Source organism: Pholcus phalangioides, unplaced genomic scaffold (genome assembly GCF_987345545.1).
Source record: "Pholcus phalangioides strain wild (caught in Gottingen) unplaced genomic scaffold, Ppha-v1.0 ptg000024l_1, whole genome shotgun sequence".
NCBI classification, from domain to species: Eukaryota; Metazoa; Arthropoda; class Arachnida; order Araneae; family Pholcidae; genus Pholcus; species Pholcus phalangioides.
In genome coordinates this window covers 32685075-32709822 of record NW_028301616.1, presented here as the reverse complement: position 1 = coordinate 32709822, position 24748 = coordinate 32685075, and the positions used below count along the sequence as shown (strand labels likewise).

Here is a 24748-nt window from a genome sequence, read left to right as displayed (position 1 = left end):
AAGTTTGGGTCGCGACCCATATGTTAAGAACCCCAGATTTATAACCACCCTGTGTACTATAAATTTCGGCTTTGTAACTTTATTATTTCAGAAACTGCGCTCGGGAATTCCTCGGACGTTCTAATTTTTTTGAAACAAACATGTAACAGTCATTTCGAAAACAAAATGTCTTCTTAGAAAAGATTTACAGATTCGGATTGTTGAGGGAAAAAACTTCCAATTTAATGACTAGCATACCCTCTAAGGATCGGACGTCCTTCCTCTGCTCCAACCGGTAGATCCTATCAGGCTCCGGACAGGTCTGGTGCAACCTCTCTAGGATGCTGTCCACCAGTTCTTTCCTGTTGGAGGGATAGATCCCCACGTGGTCACCGGGGAAATACATCATGTCCGGGTTACCACCAGTCGACATTTCTACCAGCAATGTCTGACGGCTGAAAAAATTTCCATACAAGCAGATGAATGCGATAATGTGCATATGATTATTGTCTGATTGATTCTTAAATACATTAATTGAGAGGTTCGGACGAATAACGGTCTATGTTACATTTTTGCGAAATCGGTTTTTTGACTGAATAATGTTCCATATAGTCTCCGTTACAGGTTCCTTAATATGGTTCTTGCAGAAACACACATAATTTTCGTTGCTGTGCCATTTCAAACAGCTGCAATCGTGAGTTCTATAATTGGGGGCAACGGTCTATGTCAGTGGTGCGTAAGTATTTCGAAACGTGACCCCCTTATGATAAAAAAAATTTATCGGCTACCCCTACATAGGCTGGCCATATGTCCCGGCTTTCCGGAACATCTGATTTTTTTTGCCAGTAAATGTACTGTCCCGAAAGCAAGCCCTTTTCGGAACGCTTGTTCCGATTTTAACCAGGCGATAATGACTTTCAAAGATAATATCATATTAAATATTTACTTTGTTTTTTGGTGCACTTAGTGTCCCGTATGCAACATGGAAGTGTAGAGAGGCGTTGATTTTCGTATACAAGGTGATTAAGAAAGAATCACGTTCGATTTTAAAATGATTCTACGATATACAGAGTATTGTACAAGTAGAATTTAATAAAGTTATTCATTCTATGATACAGGGTAATTAGCTCAGCTGAATAAAATCCTTCTTCAGTTTTGACACATTTTTACATAAAAATGAATTTCCTATTCGGAAGTCTTTATTGTGGAGAATCACGACCCTTCCGGGAGAGGTCGTGAAAGATTCTCCAAATTTGTGGTGCTCACGGTTTGCGCACCACTGGTCTATGTTACCATTGCGTCTCGGTTACCATCCCAGAAGGGGAAAAATTATCATTTTTCAGCAATAACTTTAATCATTCCTTTCAAGTTTGGCAAAAAATTACATAGACCGTTATTCGTCCGAACCCTTCAATTGTCAAATCTTAGCATTTTGTTCTTCAGATTACTGACTTCACACAATTATTACTGTAAATTTCTCATAAGTCTCCCGCGTAGTACAGAATAAATGCCAACCTGTCCTCTTCAGAATGAAGAACTGTCCTTTTTCGGAGAACGCAGGGGGCTATTTTCCTGTTCGTGCCCCGAGCAAGGCCTGCGAAAATCAACGGAATCATCAATTGTACAAAAAGAAAGACAAAAACATTGACGAAAAACGTATTTTACTGTACATGGTTTTGCATAAATTTTTAGTTAAAAAAGTTCACAAGTGGTAAAGTATTTACAATTTGTAATGAGTAGTAGTAATGTATTCAAAGTTGTTAAAAAATTCAAGAAAATTGAATGAAATTTTATATTTGAAAGTGGTTTGCGAAAAAGTTATTTTCTCACGAAGGAGGATATTGGTTATATTGGTTAAAATTTTTGTGGATAGATGGCACTACACGAAAGTCCGGCAGTGGTGTGATCGCACTTCTGAAACCTCACAAAAAAAAAACCCGCTTCGTGAGAATAACTTTTTTCACAAACCGCATTCAAATATACAAATGTCTTCAATTTCCATGACTTTTTAAACTGCTTACGAATTCATGGGGCACCCCGTGCTTTCGCACATACTGTATGAAAATATTAAACATTCTAAATAACTGTAAATAACGCCCTGTTGGACTTGGGAGACCTCGTTTTCCCACCCGTTAAGACACCACTAAAAGTGAATATATCATGGTTTTTACTTTCGAATTAACATGTAACAAGAAAAAGGAATTTCCATAAATATTTCAGCAATTAAATAATGTAGGTTCCTCACCTACGCTGACGTCGGTCGCTTTTTTCACCTCGACGAGCCTGACTTTCTCGGGGTTCCAAGCGTCATCGGAATGCAGAGCCGCTTTCACGTCATTAAGGCTGACGTCATCTCCAACGCAGAAAACGTCACAGGCCACCTACGACGAGGAGATGATGATGATAATTGTTCAATCCGCTTGAGTACTTGATAATTGCATCAAAGTAATTACAGCGCTGTCGTTGATAAATTACTGCCTATGGGCGGTATGTACGTCTCTCAATCAAAAGCGTGCGATTACGAAGCCGAAAATCAAATACAGGGTGTTTCAAAATGCATGGTACAAATGTTATGGGGAGGGGGGGGGTGATAAAATACATATATATATAGACGAGCACAAATACCATACTCGGAACTCAAGCGTAAAGCGCTGGAGGGCAGTACTTGCTGCATCATGAGAATAACGTGATAACGAATATATCACATTAACTGCTCAAAGTGACGCACGCTGGTTCAGGGCCGTCTTAAGAGCATCATGGGTCCCTGGGCCAAGTGGTTTTTCTGAGGCCCTACCTAGTAAATTCTAGAAAATTTCAACCGTATCTGATTTTTGTGAGGACCCTCTTCTCTTGAGGCCCCTGGGCAGTGCCCAGGTGGGTCCATGCGTTAAGACTGCACTGCGCAGGTAGGAGATACTGGTACAGCGCCCATCCTATGGGTTGACTTAAGTTAGGGGGCGATGAAAGAAGTAAAAAATTCTGAAAAAGTGGACGATGGAACGAAAAAGTTTGGGAAACTCTGCTCTAGCGCCTCGTTACTTCATTTCAGATAGCAGATAATAATCAACCCACATAACGTTTCTACTAATTTTGAAGCACCTTGTATAATAATGCATCAAACCTGAAACACTTCCTGAGCCCACTGTCCGAAGGAGTGTTCTTGTCCACATAATTCGTCTCCTGTCCCCATTCTGGCCAGTCTCTCGCCTCCGAGCTGAGCGAGCAGCGTATCGACGTATCTACCGAACGAGCAGAAGTTTGGATACGCGCTCGAACCAAGCGCGAACACAGCGAACCTAAAAACCAGTGTATGATATAAAAAGTTTGAATCATTATATACACACAGGCAAGTATTCAAGGAGATTTTCTGCAGAACAAAAAAAAAAAAATTCACAAATCGTCTCCGCGTTACCTGACATTGCTGAGAGGCCCGCTGACAGCGTCCAAGGTCGCGGCGGTCGGAGATGAGACCGCATCTTCTACAGGCTCGAAGACTGCCATGCTGTTCATCCTCACGAACGGCATACAGCTACCAACGCTGCAAGCAAATCACGAAATCGCATTGTATGATTCCATAACCAATCATTAAACTGCTATTTATGGTTCCGTAATCAATAATTAAAACACATTGTATGGTTCCTTAATAAATAATTAAATTTCAATGTATGGTTCCATAATCAATCATTAAACTGCATTTTATTGTTCCATAATCAGTCATGAAACACCATTTTAAGGTTCCATAATCAATCATCAAATTTCTTTTTAAGATCCCATAATCAATCGTCAAACTGCATTTTATGGTTTCATAATCAATCATCAAGTGGAATTTTAATGTTCCATAACCGATCGTCAAATTGCATTTTATGGTCCCATAATCTGTCATCCAATGGCATTCATTTTAAGGTTTCATGTATAATCAATCGTCAAACTGAATTTTATGGTTCCATAATCAATTATTTTAAACACCCTTTTAAGATTTCATAATCAATCCCCAAACGGCATTTTAAGGTTCCGTAATCAATCATTAAACTGCATTTAATGGTTCCATAATCTGTCATCTAATAGCATTCATTTTAAGGTTCCATGTATAATCAATCGTCAAACTGCATTTTAAGGTTCCATAATCTATCATCAAATGGTATATTTTAAGGTTCCATAATTAATCATTAAACTGAATTTCGTGGTTCAGTAATCAATAATTAAAATACATTGTATGGTTCCACAATCAGTTTCAATCTGTAATCAACGTGCAAGAAACAATTGCACACCTAGCGTTAATGTCAATGAACTCCGTTTACCTAATGTATTCGATGTCCGGTGTTGTCTCTCCAGTGACTTTGATGGCTTGTAAGTTCCTCGCAAACGTCTAAAGAAAAATTATATTGACGTTATTTTCAATATCAAAGTTATATACAGGTTGTTGTCCCATCAAAAATATACATGCTAAAATGAGAGGGATGTCAAGACAAAAACCCAGGGTAGCAACCCACTTATTCCAGGGGATACGTGTATTATTATACTTCAGAAGTCGCCAAAATATGGCAACCTCGCTCATATCCCGACACGAAAATTTCATGCGCGGTGGGAAAAGGGAAGAAAAAAAAAATTCTTCCTTCCAGAGTCACACACACAAGTAATTCTTGAGGATCCAGGTTCGAACCCCGTTGACGGCACATTGTTGGTCGGCTGTAGTTTGTTTTCTACGCTTCGAGTAGCGAATGCGAACCGGTCTTCCATTTGAAAAAAATCTCTCCCCAGGGGGATCAGGCAGACCTACAACAATATACTGAAACGATACTGTTCACATTGGCATACGCGGGGGGCATCCCTCCGCCCGAGCCAAGATTATGGTGTTACTTTTCAGGAAAAAACGTAAACGTAAAATCTGAACCGGATTTCTGCGTACGGCTATGACTGTTCATAACATGAATGTTAAAACATTTCCATCTTTACTTCAGAATATGGAAGACAGACACGAGCATGAAACAAGAGCAACCTGACAACATAAATAATTTAGGGCCCACGCATACTCTCAGAACACACATTCGGGCATATGCCGACTCATTAGAAATTCCGTGGAGGAATATGTACGATGTGCATGTGCAGTTAAGTACTAGTGATAGAGGTAATTACGCAGCAAAAGAAATAGCGTCCCTTTTCCTCTCTAACGGTTACAGTGGGACATCCCATAACGAACACCTTCCGTTAACGGCAAGGCCGTAGCGAGGAGGGATTGACTTGGGGGTCTGATCCCCCCCCCAAAAAATATGAGAGAAAGACGAAAAAAAAGGGAAGAAGATGGCCAAATCTATCACTTTGCCCCCCCCCCCCCCACACGAATGACATTTTTGGCAAAAAACGGAAATTTTTTTGAATTTCGTCAATGGGAAAACGTGCATTTTACCAGGTATTTAACAAACACCTCCCGTTAGAGGACGCAATTTTCTGTCCCAAGGGTGTCCGTTATCGAGAGGTTCTACTGTATCATGTATCTGAGGGCAAAATATATATCTGGATAGAAGCGACGCGCGCTAATCTTGACGATGATTGGCGCTAAAATTATTCAGCTTACGATACGGCTGTTCCATGTTAGAACGAAAAATTATCGTGATCTGAATTCTTTTTTCGTAGTAGCCGAGGCAGAAAGATCACGAAAAAAAAAATTCGTTAACCGAAAAGTTCGTAAGCCGAGGTGTCCGTTAGCCGAGATATCACTGTCTCTTGTTCATGTTCGGACTTGATTTTATAAATGCGGTAGTTTTTCGTTCATGTGGGTTCAACTCCATAGGTCCGTTTACATGTGCAATATCGCGACAGTGCCGTCTTAACGCATGTGCCCACCCGGGCACGGCCCGGGGGTGTCAAGAGAAGACGGGCCTCAGAAAAATAAAAAGTAGTTGAATTTTTCGAGAATTTACCTGTTAGGGCCTCAGAAAAATTTTTTGGCACGAGGGCCCATGATGCTCTTAAGACGGCCCTGTATCGCGGTAGCATTGGGAGTTGTAACACCCGCTTGAACACTTTTTCCCCCTCGTAGGGAAGGAAATGGAGATTCAAGAATTGCCCCTTCTCTTTGTTGGGGGATACAAGGGGGAGTGTACAACCTCCTTTTCTATAATGCTTGGATTGGCGCATTGAACCGGCTGACCCACGTGACATCTGACATCTGAAAAGTGAGGTTGAAGTGTCGGTCCATGTAAGCGGATATAAAACATTTCCATTTCCCACGCAAACGGTACAGGTAGCTAGCTGGCTGTAAATCATCGCAGGATGATAGGTCATTGGTTGGTTGTCTTGACGTGTACTATCACGCCTCTCATTTTAGACGTAGAGTTTTCTAGAGATATCCTGTTGTTTAGATTTCAGTGATCGTAGAATACAGAAAATAGACATACACAGGGAAATATGATTCCTCACCTCTCCATTTTCTGGTGGATCACCATTTCCAAACGTACTAGTAACTACTAATAAAAGCGTCTCGTGCTCCAAGTTTATAATGTCATAGTCTGTCATGCAGATTACCTGGAAGAAAAAATGAATCTCAATTAAATAGCGACGCCACTGTTGTTTTTTTGTTCGGTATAAAATTTACTCGATTCGTGACCGGAAATATGCTGATTCGACAAATCTACAATTGGTACTTACGCTGGCGTTGAAGGCGTGAGAAAACGTTTGTTCCAACGTCCTGGCGTATTGTTCTGATTTCCCGGTTTCAGTGGCGTAGAGGATTGTAGCTTTGATACGCCTCGATAAAGCTTTCCCAAACAGATTCGACGTGAATTTCACGGCTCTGTAATGAATTGCAAAATAATTGTTCACCTGAGCTGAAAATATTTTTCCGTCGAGTAGAATTCTGAAAATTTAAATTGTTAGACTATACAGTAAAATTGAACATTGCCAATTCTTGCCGAACGACGTCAGAAAAACTGTCAATTACTGTTTAAATTTGATTATGGATAATCGAGGGCTGATGCTCATCCGACATTTTCGCGTGCAATTTCGTTTTTCCATGTTTTGGAAATAATTTCAATTACTTTTCCCCCATTTTGCCGTTATTATTCTTCTCTATTAATCATTCTTTTCGAACACCTTAATTTGCCAACTCCAATTTTTAGTAATAAAAACATTATACGGTCGAATCTCGTTTTAACGAATGCCGTTATAGCAAAAATCTCGTTTTAACTCCAATTTTTGGTAATAAAAACATTATACAGTCGAATCTCGTTTTAACGAACACTTTTCTAATCTACCAGATAAATTCACATAGAAACAATACAAAAACCTGGAATTCCTTTATAACGCAATTTCGTTATAACGAAGTGATTTCTCCGGTCTCTTGGAGTTCGTTATAACGGAATTCGAATGTACAATAAATTTTTCCATAATATGCGAGATTACCCCCCGTATATGGCGAATCAAATTCGCCGGGTCGGGGTAAGTAACTCATAATATGCGGGATTCAGGGGTGGCTCAGGTGAGAATGTAACCGGGCGGCAGGTTGTAGGGGAGCGGCACCCTAAGCTTTTGTTTTGATATGTAAATTTTTTTTTTTAATTTTGGGATAATAAAAATTCACACGGCACCACGCGTTGCAACTCTTTTGAGCAACATCTTGGCAGCGGAAATGTTGAGAAAACTTGGAACAGACAGGGTCTGGTCCGTAATACCAGAAACATGAATGGACTCTATCGCATGGAGTGGGCAAGTGTGCATTTTGGTTTGACCGTGGCCCCACTTCTTGCAGTAGGGCCGCCTAGGCTAGGATCCTTGGCGGGCCCCCACATCAGATTTATCACGGAGCTCTCTGTAGTAAATTTATAGTGTGAAGAAACAAAATAATGATGAGAATCGTCCGGAGCTGGAGCTCCATGTGCCCCACCCGGTAAATGTTCGGAAGCGATCAAATAAAGGCAAAGAAAAAAATTAGGTTCTCACTTTTTCTTCGGGGTCTGAAGTGCAAGAAACCCCTAACTTCCGACTTGGGAACCTTGAACTAGGGTATTTTTTCATTAACAAGGTTCAACTGAAATAAAAAAATTAGAATTGAAAAATTCTATCCTTAACTCCTACAGCGGCAATCCCGAGGTATCTCGTCAAACTTGATCTGCTTTATTTCGGTCACCTTGTAATGTCTCGGGTTCCGAACACGCTTTTATTTCCAATGCGGCAGTTATAATGTGGGTCAGGAAAATTTTAAAAACCGCTCAAGAGGTTAAAGGGAAGAAAGTATGATGACTGATCAATACGTGTTGTAATGTGGAAAAAGTTATCTGTGTGGCGTGATTTAGAAGAGTAAAATAATTCTTGACCAAAAAAAAAAAACAGGACAGTTTCTTTAAAAGCGGGATGTATGGTCAAGTTCATTTTGTTGGTGTGCAGTTTTGTGACGGGTAAAAAAAAATCAGATTTATCCCAGAGCCTCCTTGGCTAAGGCACGACCTCCTATACAACTGTTATATAGGAGGTCGTGGCTAAAGTCCTTTCAGCCTTCCACCAGGCACGTCTTTAGCGGCGGCACATGTGGTTTTGCGTTTAAAAATCACAAGAAAAGCTCTCTGGGAAATCATTTTGGGATTTAAAAGAATTTAAAATATATACATAAACATTTTCAGTTTTGTAAATACAGTAAAATCCCTCTTTTGCGGGCACCCACCTCGGCAAAAAAAAAAAAAAAATTGTCCGTAAAAGAGCGGGTTGTCATTGGCAAAATTTGAAAGGGGGGTTGTGTAATTATAACTTGACCGTAAAATAGAGGAAGTAATCATTAAGAGGGGTTTTGTATTTGAAATTAGTGACTTATCAGGTCAGTTGATTTCTTACATTTTACTTTACAAAATTTCTTACTGAATTTCCAACTGAAATTTGTAAGAAAAATTAAGTTCTTCCACTCAAGAATAATAAAATTGTGTACAACCAACACCAGTTGTAGTATCTGCTATAGTAAATATAACCGAATGTGTGTGTATGTGGTGCTCGTCCTGGCAATTACTCTTTAATTCTTCAAAAACAGTTTTTATGAAACTTACTTGCAAAAGACTTTTCCTCTCGATTTTTCTTACTCTATCAATAATTCTCTAATCAACGATGTTTCCTATTGTAAATATCTGGGTTTAATTATTTCTGCCGACCTCCGTTGGAACCTCCACGTTGATTACGTCTTTCATAAGTGTATCCAAAAACTCTTCTTTTTTTCGTCGTAACCTTAAAAACTCCACCCGTCACATCAGACATCTCTGCTTTCAAACGTATGTCCTTCCTGTACTCTGATATGCCTAGTAAATCTGGGACCCCCATACTCTCTCCAATATGAACAAACTTGAATCTATTCCAAATAAATCCGCACGCTTCATTTTAAACTGTTGGCCATCCTTCGCCTCCGTTACTGAACTCAAGCGCCAACTCGATAGGTGCCGTTCAAGTATTACGTAAGCAAATTTTTTGCCATTTTTGCCCAAATTTAGTTTCTTTGCTCGAGCAATAATCGATTGTAACAACCTCACATCAAACGTTATCGATTGTACAACAGTTTCTGATTTCCTTTGTAACATCAACCGTCTCTTCCGTCAAACTTTCCCACCGCATTCCCTCTGCCAACGATATTGAATAAACAAAATTTAAATAAGACTCGCAACGAATTTCCTTTAGATAAAGAAAGAAAAAAAAAAAAATACTAACTTGGCCCGTGGGGGGATCGAACCCGCGACCTTCGCGTTATTAGCACGACGCTCTAACCAACTGAGCTAACGGGCCACGGTGTACTGCAGCTAAAGCAAACAGGAGTAAAGCAGTTATCGATTCTCTTAAACGCTTTCGATTATTCTCATATCCTTCACACGGGAAATCGCCAGTTGTAGCCTAATTCGTATTTTTTCAAGTAAATTTGGCCCCCTTTTCGACTTTTTTTTTCCGAAAAAATGTGGGTTTTATCATGGAGCAGTGAATGACAAGGGGCCATTCAAGAATTACGTAAGCAGATTTTTAGCCACTTTTGACCCCCTCTCCCCCTTCAGTGCCGTCTTAAAGCATGGGCCCACCCGGGCACCTCAAGAGAAAAAGGGCCTCACAGAAACGAAATATGGTTTAAATTTTCAAGAATTGCCTGATAGGGCCTCAGAATAATCACTTGGCCCGGGGGCCCACGATGCTCTTAAGACGGCCTTGCCCCCCTTGTCAACAAAATTTCGTCAGCAGCTTAGAATATTTCACATCTTCAAAGAGGGTGATTGATGACGTAAGCAACCTTCAAACCCCCTCCCCATTTGTCATCAAAAGTCAGCAAATCCGGAACCTTTCCCCCCCCCCCCGATGCTGCCGTAATACTTGAATGACCTCCCAGGGAATTACAACCTCATTGGGGTTATATATAGGCTGACCATATTTCCTCGAGAGAAATACGGGACATTGGGATTTAAAATACGGGGAAATACGGGACATCGCTAATTATCGCCAAAAACAATGCCAGACAAAGTTGCCAAATATTGTTGAAATTACGAAAAATCACAATGGCGGGGAAATGATGCATCGCTGCGAATTGTAGTGGATTAAAATGTATTCCACGGAAAACAAACGTTCAAGACTAATGTGGGAGATTAATATTCTCATATATAGTTGTAATTATCGTAAAATAATTTATGAGTTGAAAAATAATGTCAATCTTTGACTTCAATAAAGAATAAAAATTCAAGTAGGCTTCGTGTAAAATACGGGAAAAACCGGGACACTTTTGCCAAAAAGTCGGGACAGCCAAAAAAACAGAAAATACCGGGACTGTCCCGGGAAATACGGGACGTATGGTCACCATAGTTATATACCAGACACCACCACCCCCCCCCCCCCCATTTTGAGATAATTTCAAGCGTCCTCCCACGTTTTGGAAAATTCGAAATTATTTTTCTTTTTTCCTGGAGGAAATTTTTTTTTCCATTGACCATAAATAGCCGTCGAAAGTCCCACAAATTTTTCTGCTTTTGCTTTTTTTTAGCGACTCTTTTAGTTGGGAAAAATTATTGTTGTGGCCGGTTTTTTACTGATCAAGAGAGTGACGCCATCTGTTGTGAAACTTGGAAAAAGTGACATTACCGCGGATGCGCACACGCATCGTCCTTTCTCAGTTTTCGAATCTGATAACCCAAATTATTGATCAAAATTATTTTGACCATAATTATTTATCCATTCTTAAATTTTAATATGACAACTATTCGGTATTGCATATTTGTAAAGTTGAAAGATTTTCTTTTGTTTTCGTAGAGAAAGGCATTTCAATTCACTGCGAAATACAGTGAATTTCTGGCAATTTTCGTATACTTGGCAACTTTGCTCATCTTCGGCACGGGGCCGTCTTAAGAGCATCATGAGCCCTGGGGCCAAGTCATTTTTCTGACGCTTAGCTGGGCAAATTCTCGAAAAATTCAACTACTTTTCATTATTCTGAGATGCCCGGGTGGACCTAAGCGTTAAGACGACACTGCTTCGGCATCGTTTTTGGTGATAACTAGCGATTTACTGTATTAAGGGGGGGGGGATTCCGATATCCCGTATTTCACTCGAGGAAATATGGTTATAAGTGCAAGGAGAAAAAACACAGGTTTGGCCCGTGGGGGGATCGAACCCACGACCTTCGCGTTATTAGCACGACGCTCTAACCAACTGAGCTAACGGGCCATGGTTTGACGCAATGCCAAAATAGATATAATTTGCAATTATCAGTACGCTTGTTTATCCGCGATTATTTTGTAGTGAATTTTGGCCAATCAGATAAAATATCCAAGGGGAAATGATAATTTTCCACAAGAAGTTAAGAAATCAATAATTATCTTAGTACATGCTTTTAAAGTCATAGAAGCAAGAATAAGTTGCACGCTCTGATTGAAATATTGATAATTTTTGTCGCATCAAGGTCATTTTCTGCACACGAGGGATAATTAGACCGGGACCTACAATTTATTGCCGAAATTACAATTTATTCCGAACAGCAGCCTCGTTTAAACACACCGAAATGTTGGTGCGCTAACCCCACGACATGTGGGAGTCCCTGCGGTAGCAATCGTTCTCTCTGTGGGTCATGTCCAGGAGCGGGCTTAATTATTTTTGCGGCCCGGTGCGAAAACAGCTTCTCGGCCCTCTAAAACGAAGTTTCGCTACTCCCCAGTAACATGGTGCACGCCAGGCTCGCATTTGCACCAATAATGAATATTAAACCGCTGTCTCATGGTCATAGAAAAATAACATTTGAGATAGCCATTCGACAATAAATTTGAACAATACTGCGCACTGCCCAACAAAAAAATTTCAAGTGTAGCCTCAGGCACGTAAAGGTTGCACGGAGGGGGGGGGGGGACTGTCAGGCTAGAGAACCGATTATCTACCGATTATCTAGCCGATTATCGGCTTATTAGTGTGATGTCCGGGCTTCCTTGAGCATCGTAGAATAGATATGTTGCTGTACGCCATCATTTAGAATAAGCAGGTGATGGGAATGAATGAAATACAGCATTTTATTCCCTCTATCATTGATATCCCGGTATCCTAGACACGGTATGGTGAGTGTTGACATCCATTCCCGACAACCCACCCTACCAGTATTTGGTGTCGATTGTCCAAACACTAATTTAATTAATGAATAAAAGCGATTAGTTATTGTTGATATTAGTGTTCTATTGAGAAGGCAATAACATCAAGGGGCTAATATAATCACCTCAACATCATGCCCCCCCCCCTCCCCGGGCCAAGTGATTTTTCCGAAGCCATACCTGTAGAGCCAGACATCGCCCAGGTTCTGTCTCATGGGAGAAACATTACATTACAAGAACATTACCCCGAGGGGTTGGGTCACGATGGAGAGATGAAACCCTACCTCCAAAATTCAATTACTTCTCGTTTTTCTGATGAGGTACTTTTTCTCTTCATGGGGGGGCCCTGCGTTAATAATGTCTAAGTTATGTTTTGGGTAATACTGTATTACCCAAAACATAACTTAGACATTATTAACGTATGGTAAAAATACGGTAATTTCGCGCTCCTTCAATGAAACGGGTCTGAAAAATTCCGTGCCAAAAATATTCATTAGCCGAGGTAGTAACAACCCCATAATAATATTCGTTAACCGAGGCATCACTTTACAGTACAGATATAAATCTGCTGTATTTTCAACAGTGGCGACATCTATCATTAAACATAAAAACATAAACTAAAAGAAACCGCATATGTTAGTAGCGCCATCTGTTATCTTTAAATAATTTTATACATGGAGGGAATAAAAAGCGCACTATTCAGTCTGACCATATCCCAAGGAAATACGGGACTTCGAAATAAAGGAAAATACGGGACACTGCCTATTATCGCCAAAAAATGATTCCAAAAGTAAGCGAAATTGCTAACTCGTGCCAAAATCACGGACAAGTCGCCAATCGCGGGAAATGAAGCGCTACTGCGTATTGCAGTGAATCAAAAAAACATGACAGAAATATGTGAGATGAATATTCTTATTTGTAATCGTGATTATCGTAATGTAATTTCTGAGTTGGGAAGAAAATTTTAATCGTTGATTCGAAGAATAAAATGAAGCAAAAAAAGGCAAGGGCTTCGTTGAAAATACGAAAAAAACCGGGACTGTCCGAGGAAATACGGGACGTATTGTCATCTAGTAATATTGTAACTATGGAAACACCCAGAGTGAGATTTAACGGCAGCCGCACCGGATGGGCGCCCGGGGTCCTCTCGAACCGCATCAAGCATCACTCAAATGACCCGTAATTATCCCGCGGGTAACTTAACTTATGTAGAACCGCACTGGTTAGCCACTCAAGTTCTCCAAAACTGTTCCACATGCCACTCAAAGGATCTCTGAATGTCACACGCATCGCTTAAGTATTCTGGAACTGTGCCGTGGGTCGTCACTTTTAAGCGATCTATAAACGTGCCGCTTTGTTACTTGCAAAATTAGGTTTGAGGTGGTGGGCCACATCAGATAACCCCGAGGGCCGCATTTGGCCCGTCGTCCAAGGATTTAGCATATACGGCTTAGAAGGTGGGTCGCAGTGAGTTTCTTAAGCCTTCAAATAGCATTGGAATTAATAGAAGTTGATCAAAATAACACATACAAAGGTATCTTATTTCAAAATTATTTTAATTTAAAATATATTTTTTGCATTCAAAAAATAAATTTCTGATTCTCTGGGGAAGATGGGCCCCGACATGGGGGGGGGGAGATGGGTCACGACCCCCCCCCCCCCGTCCCCGAAGGTACGTCTCTGATCCTACCAATATGGCAATATGCATTACGAGGTAGGGGACAGAGCTGACGAAAGTTTGCTGACATGGGGAAGGTCAGAGTTTTGCTGACTTTTGCTTACAGGAGGGGGGGTGTCAAAAATGGCAAAAAAAAACTTGCTGACGTAATACTTGAACAGCCTTTTAATGCTTTTAAATAGTTTTTCATTAGCAGTTTATTTGACGGATTCGCATCAAGAGGACCCGGGTTCGAACCCCACCGTCGTGATCGGCGGAAGTTGGTTTTCTGTGGTTCCCAACTTCGAGGCACGGATGTTAGCTGATCCCTGCAGTTAAAAAGTCTCGAAAAACAGTGAGCAACAGGAATACACAACGATACAATTGTTCAAGCACTACACTTCACTCATAGATAGAAAAATTGATGGCAGGTGGCAGCACTACACACATGACAAACAAGACTACACATAAATAACAAGAACAAGGCAGAAACCAACTTTACGTTAGGGTCACAACACGGACACGCACATTCCAACATGTGCCAATTCGTTATAAATTCCGTAGAGGAATGTGTATGAAGTGCATGTTCGGTTAGAGAGCCATTTAATGGTTCCCCCCCCCATTGGAATTTTTTAAAATATTTTTACCAAAAATTTGGCAACTTTTTTCTTTAGTGACGGGCCGTATTTGGGGTCCTTTTTCCCCCGTTTATTTATTTTTTTCAATCAAACATCACCCATTTATGTTTGATAATTGCTTTTGAAAATTGCAAAAATAATTCAGACCTGGCGACCTCTTTGAAGCGGAGTTTCTTCGACGGTGTCCTCGGACCATTTGTGAAATCTCGGTCTTTTTCCCATATATGAGTCTTCCACGGCGGATCCTGCAATAAAAAAAATAGGCATAATATTCTCTTAATGCACAAATTTGTGTTATTTAAATATATATGCGACCAGACTTTAGCGGCTGCGTTATAAAAATTGGAGAAATTGGTCTCTAAATGTGTTTTTTGAAAACATTATTCACAGAAAGGGGGTGGGAGGGTTGTTTAGTTTAACTTTTTGTCGATAGAGGATACTTTATAAAAGCAAATAACTGGAAACATTCAAATGAAATAAAATTCAGGGTATACGATTGACTGCTCATTTCTGAATATGTCTGATACTGGCATTATGATATTGCCTTTGGGGGGGGGGGCACTATTGGTGAAGTCGTTTTACCTCATCTAGCTGAGGATTTGCGAAACTTTCGGACGCAGAAGAGATTGACGAAAGGCTCAGGTCCAGAATTCTGGGATTTGCTTTTGCGCCCTCTATCGACAAAAATTTGACCTGCTTCTTTTCCCCTTTAACACAAAATATTTTGGAATTAAACTGCGCCTTCCCCTTCGTGGGAAGAACTTTACCAAAAAAAATCAGCATTTAAAAAATATACCAATTCTTTCAATTTTTTTTTTAAATTTTTAAATTACATATTTACAAATTTGTAAAACATCGTGAATTTTAATTTCATTTAATTGTTCATTTTATTTCATGGCACAGTGCGGTTGGCCAGCCTGACTGATATTTGGTAGTTAATGCATCAATGATGAATATACGCCACCTGATACTCGTAACTGGGTTTCAAATTGTAGTAGAGCATTTCCTGATGGAAGACGGGGGTCAAGCTGCCGCTCAGAGGAGGTACGATCCACACCCAATCCGCTGGACAACCACCTCGTACCCTGAGCTCACTTTCCCAATGCTTCATGAAGGATTCGGACGCCGTGTGGTGATCGACGATGGTCACGTTGGCTTTCTATGACAACGAATGAAAATGTCAACTAATTGAAAAAAATTGGCAATTAATTTAAAAATTATCAATTACATTCACAAACTCTGGAAGAATGACCTATGAACGTCAATAATTGACAGTCCGGACTGATCCCCTTACAGAATAATTTTCATGTAAATCTTGCTTATAATGTTGATTAAAACTCATCCACTTCGGATATAAAGACAAATTTTCCTATCTTTTTTTGTTTCGGTTTCAATGGCATTTTCTCAAGAAATTCTTAAAATTAGAGGTGATTACAGCCAAGGACTGTTCGTCTACTTTTCTATTCATACGTTGAAAAAGAAGATTTATTTCATGTTTGACGTTCCGACTTGCTCATTGACATGACCACTATAACAAACATTTCCGTAAATGGCTATTCCCGACTTTTTCCTCATAGAAAAATTTCCCGTTTTTCCTTTCCTAATCTTTACTAGAATTAAGAATATGCAAGTAATTTGCATAATTCATAAATTGCGTTTTTTCGACTATTATTACAAATATTCATTTTACATGTTAGTACATTTTTTTCTCGTGTGAAATACACTTTAACAGACTTGCCGTAATACTGCATTTCTCACCAAGGGCAATATTTGGCAAGTTTACACTTGGCGATGTATTTGGCGAGAATCGACGATTATCCCGTATCAATTATCCCAAATCCGGTATTTTTATCGTTCAAATATGGTAAACGCAACCACAAGGAAATGAAAATATTTGATTGCTTCTAATTATATCTTTCGTCAAAAAAAAAAAACGACTTGAAAACCTCGGTTGTAACAACGCTTCGGTTTTATAACGACAAAATCGTAGGTTTTTTCGTGGAATCTTGAATGTCGTAATAAACGAGTTTGACATCAATTTAAAAAAATCATTAAAATTCAATCAAATGACAAGCGTGTACCTGAAAGCTGTGAAGAACCGCAAAATTAACCTCAATAACGACCCGGTCCTTCCATAATGTCGATGGTGCTTTCGTATTTACTCCCATCCTTGAAGCTACTTCCTGAAAATTTTGGGGTGAAAAAAAAAAATTTGACATTTATTTTTGTGCAAATTATGTAATTTCCATAATTTCGCTTCACCTCTCGTCAGCATACTTTTAGACAGAAGAAAAAAATTTACATAAATTCTTATGGCTTCATAATTTAGTTCTCGCAAATAAATTTGATTACAAAGAGATATCTAATCAAATTGAATATTCCGTGAAATTTCTGGTCAATGATTTTGAAGAAACACGATCAGAAAATTATATTAAATTCAAATGGGAAAAATATTATTATGCATAACACAATCGTATTATACTTAGAGATGGGATTATTTCTGATGCCCCGCCCGTATGTAAATTTGCGGTAAATTCGCATTCCCAATGTAAAAACTATTTCTGCATCGGTATTGATTCCTACAGCGTATTATATGACCCCCTCCTCTGGTAGGGATGACAGAGCCCTTCCCTGGGAATCCCGGGAGGATTTCCTCATAACTTTTTTGTTGTTTTCAAACTATAAAGCAACTATAGAAATAAAAAGTGAAAAATCTGGAACTAGTTGCCCCGACGAAGATCTCAGTCCATAGGCCCTGCTGCATGAAATGGGGGCTATGCAACCAGTGACATCTTTACAGCTAAGACAACGGAATCCGAGAACAAGGTCCTCACTCAAAATGTGCCTTTCCCCCCCGTTCCCCAAATCATACATGCTCAACCCATGGCCCGAGAGGAAAATGTGGCCCGTGACCTCAAACCTAATTTTATAAAAGTGAAATAAGTGTCACATTTTTCGATCACTTATGTGAAACCCGGTGTAATTTCACATCACTTGAGTGGCCCGTGACATATTCCCAGATCATTTAAATGTTTTGCGGAGTAATTACAAATCGCTCAAGTCGCCCGCGGCATATTTTGAGATCATTCAAGTTGCCCGCAGCATATATACAAATCACTACGGCACAGTTCCGCATCATTTAAGCGGGCCATGGCACATTTATCGATCATTTAAGTGACCCTCGGCATATCTCTAGATTACTCAAGTGGCCCGCTGCACATTTTCAGATCACTAAGGAGTCCCACTGGCCATTTTTAGATCAGTCAAGAGTCCCGCTGACCATTTTCTGATCGATCAATTGGCCCTCTTCACATTTTCAGATCGATCAAGTGGCCCGTGAGGCATTCTTAGAGCACTCGATTAACCCGCGATATATACCCACGGTTGAAACTTCACCGCAAAGGGTCCGTGCAACCACTGGTGCAGGAATTGTAGAGCATTTCTGTACATTCAAAGCGTTCTATATATCCCGTCTTTTTTTAATGTTGGGACCGTTTGCAATTGGTTACGTGTCCCGTATTTATCTCGATGAAATATGGTCACCGATATGTATAGAGTCAGAAATAGTCCTTTTCTTTTTTTTCTAAATACCTCTAGGATATTGAAACGATGAGTGTCACACAAATCACGCGATCCTATTTCGGTTACCATGTACCATCCGTTGAACGGAGCTGCGGGAAATTCGATGCCACCGACATCGAACAACATGCTCGAGACTGCTGGCAGTGCGTACCATTGGAGGTCCAGATCCTCGAACCAACTGTACCTGAAACGAAAAATATCAGTGTTAGTCATACCAAGAGGTTATCAGTTATTATCTCAGTTCTCAATGGCGCAAAAAGGCCCTTTGTTCACTCGTCAATTATGGAATTATATAGATAATAAATTTGAATTTTCACCAATATTATTGAATTATTTTTTCATTTATTCTGAATTATGAAATTATTTTTTCATTTATTCTGAATTATGAAATTATTTCTTTCATTAATTCTGAGTTTTCATCAACTCCAGGGCATTAGTTTTGAAAATATTCATCAACTCAAGCATTATTCTGAATATTTATCATCGGAATTATTCTCAATATTTATCATCGGAATTATTCTCAATATTTATCATCGGAATTATTCTCAATATTTATCAACTCCGGCAATATTTTGAATATTCATTATATATATATATATATTCTGAATTTTTATCAATCATGGAATTATTCCTTTCATGAATTCTGAATTTTCATCAATATCATAGAACTATTTCTTCAATTTATTCTGAATTTTCATCAATATCATAGAACTATTTCTTCAATTTATTCTGAATTTTCATCAATATCATAGAACTATTTCTTCAATTTATTCTGAATTTTCATCAATATCATAGAACTATTTCTTCAATTTATTCTGAATTTTCATCAACTCCGGCATTATTCTGAATATTCATCATCGGAATTATTCTCAATATTTATCAACTCCGGCAATATTTTGAATATTCATAAACTCCGACATTATACATATATATTCTGAATATTCATCAACTCCGACATTATTCTGAATATTCATCAACTATGGCATTATATTCTGAGTATTCATCAACTCCGGAATTATTCTGAATATTCATCAACTACGGCATTATTCTAAATTTTCATAAATCATGGAATTTTTCCTTTCATGAATTCTAAATTTTGCATCAATATCATAGAACTATTTCTTCAATTTATTCTGAATTTTTATCAGTTACGGGGGTGGGGAGGGGGATTATTTCTTTGATTAATTCTGAATTTTCTTTGATTAATTCTGAATTTTCTTTGATTAATTCTGAATTTTCTGGATTAATTCCGAATTTTCTTTGATTAATTCTGAATTTTCTGGATTAATTCCGAATTTTCTTTGATTAATTCTGAATTTTCTGGATTAATTCCGAATTTTCTTCGATTAATTCATAATTTTGATACATGCTAGAATAATTTCTATCAAAGCATCGAAGTTGTTAGCACGCCTCTGGTCCCGTCTTATATTCGTACCGGGCCCTGCTGCTGGTGAGAGCGGCCCTGCACATAATCCCATGTTCATAATTTCGGAAATAAAGAATACTATAGAACAAATGGACAGCAGGATTCAAACATTTCGTTCATGGCTCGGGAAATTCATTTTTGTTTTGAAAACTTCAAAAATATCGCTTGATAGCTTCCGTGCATTGCATTATTTATAATTTGAACACTGAATTTAACGCGCTGTATTTCCCATCGGAAAATATGCGATACTAGTGCTGCCATCTATTGAATAGCGGAATAACGAAAGTAGAGTTATAAAAGTGTCAATAGACGGCAGCAAGAGTCGAGAGCTGAAATCTCGTCATTTTTATCGGTCGGAATTTCCGCGCGATTTTCAAACATGATTTTCTCGCAATGCGAATGCAAAGTAAATGTGGAAGCATCGCTAATTATCGCCAAAATATTTACCGATTGTTCCTAAAAATTGCCAAAATATGCTAGATGCTTAAAAATTTCACTCAATATGACTTTTCATTGATTCTAAAATTATTTTAATATTCGTTATGAATTTTCATTAATTCTGAAATTATTTTTCACATTTCAATATGAAAATTTTCATTAATTCTTAAATTACTTTTTTCATTCAAAACGAATTTTCATTAATTCCGAAAAACAATGGGAATTTTTAATAATTCTGAGAAATTACATTTTTCCTTGCATACAAATTTTAATTAATTCTGTCATTATTTTCACATTTTCCTTAATTCTGAAATTATTTTTACATTTACCTTAATTCTGAAATTATTTTCTCATTAAATATGAATCCTTATTGATTTTACTGAGATTATTTCTCATCACTTCTGCAATTATTTCCTATCACTTCTGCAATTATTTCTCATCACTTCTGCAATTATTTCTCATCACTTCTGAAATTATTTTCTCATTAAATACGAATCCTTATTGACTACTGAGATTATTTCTCATCACTCTCTCATTAGTTCTTAAATGTTTTCCGAAGGTAATATATTTTGAAATTTCTTCTTTCATCAATTTTAGAACGTATCTTTTCATGGAGGTTTCTCTTCAGCATTTATGTAAATTCTATAACCATGTAAACTTTTTCGTCGGAGGGCAACCGCAAAAAGCTTCGAGGTCCACAAATCATGCCTTCGAGACCCACTGCCTATACACCGCTTAACTTGATACTGTTTTTAACCTCATCTTATTCTGTAGGGCATACTTAATCATAATCATTAGTTTTTCGTAATAATCGGTACTTTCTGGGTTGCTGTACTATAGATATATCAATATTTTTCATGGGCCATGTTTTTTTAGCCACCTCTTTAGGCATTTTGCCTGTAGTGGCCTTTGCATTTGTATATTTTCGGATGTTGCAGAGATTATGAGTGAGATGACCATATGACTCGTATTTTTGGCAATACAAATTTTTATAAAATATAAAAATTCTCTTCATTTTTTTCAACAAGATTAACTTGATAACTTGAATTCATGATCTTTACTGAAATGTGTATATAGATGAAAAATTATTTCAAATATCAATAAGTAATTCATTTATTTTTACTAAGGGTGAGTTTTGGCCGTTTTAGAAAAAAAATTGGCGATAGGTTTGGTGATAATTTGCAACGTCTTACGTTCTCTCATCTCCATGATCTATGCGGCAAGCTTAAATTTATGGAGAATTTTGTCGATAATTGGGCCATCACACCCCAAAAATAATGAACTTCATCTACTCTAATAATTACAGCAATAGAAATACAGATTACAATATCTTTTATATGATCAAAACACAGATATCGTACAGTGATATGAAACAAATTATTATATCAGTACACAAATCCAAAAAACATATATCCACGGTGTAGCTAAACTGATGTCAGAACTGCAAGGGGTGATAGAACTTGCCAAAACACGAACAACTTTTCCCTGTTGAATGACGGGTCCCGCGAAAAACAACGTTTCATCCACTCCAGAGAAAGCGCCCCCTCGCGGCTTGCAGCTTGCTTTCCGACCCCACATTATATGGTAAAAGTTGTTTGTTTTCGTAAGTTCTATCACCCCCTCGCAGTTCTGCCCATCAGTTTAGTTACACCCTGTAATAGTAAAATACTTGTATATCTAACTCTTAAAAGCGCTGTTGCCGAAGGAGAAAAATCAATTATAAAAATTATGTGGGCCTGCTGGAAGGAAAGGCTCTTAAAGTCCCTTGGCGTTACATAGTGCATGTAGTGTATGTGTGTATTTTGTGTCTTTGTTTAATTTATGTTTTTATTGGTGTGTTATTGTTTGTATATTAATCGCTAGTATATTTCTGTGTAGGGTCGAGTAGTAGTAGTATACTCCTGCCTTACTTCGGGTGAGTGATGGGAACTCTGAGGATCAAATCTTCCGGTAGCTCGAACAGCTGAGGATCGTGTCCATTAGCAGACAGAACAAGTGGCAGAACATCCCACTTGCTTCCTTTGCTTTTCCATCCCAGCTTCAGGCACAGCTATCAAATACAAAAATTAATAAATTAAAACAAATTCTCCGTATTATAACGAATCCATGATGAAAATTCTCCAAACAAGATACAAATGGGCATGGATACGCACTGAATCCGTCGCGTTAACCACATGCAGAAGACAAGTGTAACGCAAAAATACAGGGAGTCCCAGAATTTTGTAAATACATTATTTTAAAAATTCATAAGGTATATTAATAATAATAAAAAAAATTAATTTCAAAATTAAGAATTCAATTTGAAATAAGATTGAGCCAATAAAATCTCAATTTCCTTCATCATTATACAAACTTAAAAGTTTTTTTCTTATTTTGAGAACCAATGTCATTCAATTCCATTGATGTCGTGCTATTTTATCATGAGCGCAAGATGTTAAAAAAATGTAATTTTATGAAAATTTGCGAAAAATTAAGTATTAAAGATATGTAAAATTCCGCACTAGCATAGGTTGGCAGATACAATCAAATCAATGGTTAAATAATATTCTAATGATATTTCCAATAGAGCACAGTTTTTCACCATATTAAAAGATGGGAGGGGGACTCCTTTATAAATATTCACTTGACGTGCGAAACCTCAAGATGGCAATATTTTGAACTGAAATTTGGAGGCAATTGTTTTAGCCAGTTTGGCACCGTTTAATGACTAAAGCGATATGAAAAAAAATAGTAGTAATAAATAGAGCCCGGAAGTTTAAGCACTAAAAATGGTCGAAATAGGCACCATGGGTACCCCGGTACCCGCCAAGTTCACATTAGCGCGAGAGAATGACTATCAAACTACTATTTCATGGTCATAAAAAAAAGGCATTTGACAATAAATTTTTGGACAATAGTGTCCGTTCCCCAGTTAAAAAATTGCGAATGTTCCAGAAGGCACTTAAGGGTTGAGAGTTATAAAGGCTAAAAACCGGTTGTCTACCCCGGACCTCAACTAGTTACACTTTTCAGCCGGGTAAGCATGCATTATGTCTCCTTTATATAATTTTGAATTAATTAATGAAAGAAGAATTTAGCGCAACGCCCCCCCCCCCCTTGCGGTCTAGTTTCCAGGACACGAGATTCACCTACACCACCCTTCTTGCTTGGAGGGGGGGGGGGAGTTTGTCAAAATCCCGGGCCAGATGGTTCAATGTCTGAATGTTAGACGTTCTCTGTCTGACTAATATTTGTCAAAATGTAATCAAAAAATATTTTTATCCCCTTTTGTGATTACACCCTTCGCACCTGTGCCTAAGCTTGATTCATCCACAACTCTCTTGAAAAAAATCACTTCAAACCACTGAAAAAAAAGTACAAATCACACACACACTACGCCGACTCGTCGAGACGCCTCTGACGGAGGTTTGCGACGTGATATCGACAACGCCTCCTGGAGCCGCGACACACGTTTTGAGAATCACTTCATTGAGGGCAAATAAATTTGTTATTTGCACTCATTAAAGTTGTTTCGTCCGTAGACCTTCATTTTCAACCCAACGGCAACGCTTTAATGATTTTTGAGGTATAATAATCTATTTTTCTTTATGTTTAGCAGCTTTCGACTACAACTGGTGATGACTCGATTTGAGATCGTTATTTTTCCTTATTGTTCTCGGTGAATTATAGTCAGCTTAGGCATGTGAAAGTCATTATTAGAGCCCGGATTATATGCACTAAAAAAGTGGCAAAATATGCTCTAAAAATATGCAACTTACAATAAAACAATTAGTATTCGTAAAATACTTTATAAATAGGCATTAATTCACTAAATTTGACCTGCGGGGAAGACACCGATGTTATGAAAATATTATGAAGTCTATCAAATCACGTGCTATCGCCCTCTCTATAAGAGATATACAACTCGTATTGACGGTAATCAAGATGTCGACTGGCTCAGAAATTCACGGAAGATTTACAAATCCAATTGTAGATATGAAATAGAAAATTTTTTTCATTGTATTTCGATTTTTTTTTAACTTTAATCTGTCTGTCCAATTAAAGCTGCGTATCTATTTCAGTGTAATTTATGAGTCATTATTAATTTAAAAAACTATATGAATTGATGCAGTTGAATATTAAAAGGCAATAAGAAGACTCACTTTCATTTTTATACTTGAGAAGATATAACTAAAAAGTTGAAATTAATGTCGACCGGCAGGCTGGTTGTTTGCCCAATATTGGCTGTTTTTTTAAAAGTTTTGTAAGGGATCTTTTATTAAACTTTTATAGTGTAATCCCGGCCAATCATATGAATAGAATGAAAAAGTAAAAAAAAACTATGACATTTTTTTCTCTGTGTAGAAAAAAAATTATGAGCCCATCACAGGCAAGTGATTAAAAGGTTTTGAATCTTAAGAAATCTTTCGTGACCCACAGTTTGGGAACCATTTTTTTGAATGAAATCATCAAGAGTTTG

At 38.2% G+C, this 24748-nt stretch overlaps 1 protein-coding gene and 2 non-coding genes across 3 annotated transcripts in view; all 3 read right to left on the bottom strand.

The window, feature by feature from the left end:
- Positions 1-24748, bottom strand: part of Nos (Nitric oxide synthase) — a 156058-nt gene that overhangs the window by 12122 nt on the left and 119188 nt on the right. The window contains exons 7-19 of the mRNA XM_089250494.1: positions 22200-22339; positions 18435-18609; positions 16925-17026; positions 15808-16002; positions 14991-15088; positions 6625-6769; positions 6397-6501; positions 4278-4345; positions 3392-3517; positions 3101-3275; positions 2225-2360; positions 1495-1573; positions 238-434 (exon numbers count right to left, since the gene is read on the bottom strand). Of these exons, the coding sequence (XP_089106620.1) occupies positions 238-434; positions 1495-1573; positions 2225-2360; positions 3101-3275; positions 3392-3517; positions 4278-4345; positions 6397-6501; positions 6625-6769; positions 14991-15088; positions 15808-16002; positions 16925-17026; positions 18435-18609; positions 22200-22339 (1741 nt within the window). The remainder of the gene's footprint in view (positions 1-237; positions 435-1494; positions 1574-2224; positions 2361-3100; positions 3276-3391; positions 3518-4277; positions 4346-6396; positions 6502-6624; positions 6770-14990; positions 15089-15807; positions 16003-16924; positions 17027-18434; positions 18610-22199; positions 22340-24748) is intronic.
- On the bottom strand, positions 9656-9729 carry TRNAI-AAU (transfer RNA isoleucine (anticodon AAU)). Its single transcript has one exon. It is a non-coding gene; the product is annotated as a tRNA-Ile (tRNA).
- On the bottom strand, positions 11567-11640 carry TRNAI-AAU (transfer RNA isoleucine (anticodon AAU)). The gene has a single exon. It is a non-coding gene; the product is annotated as a tRNA-Ile (tRNA).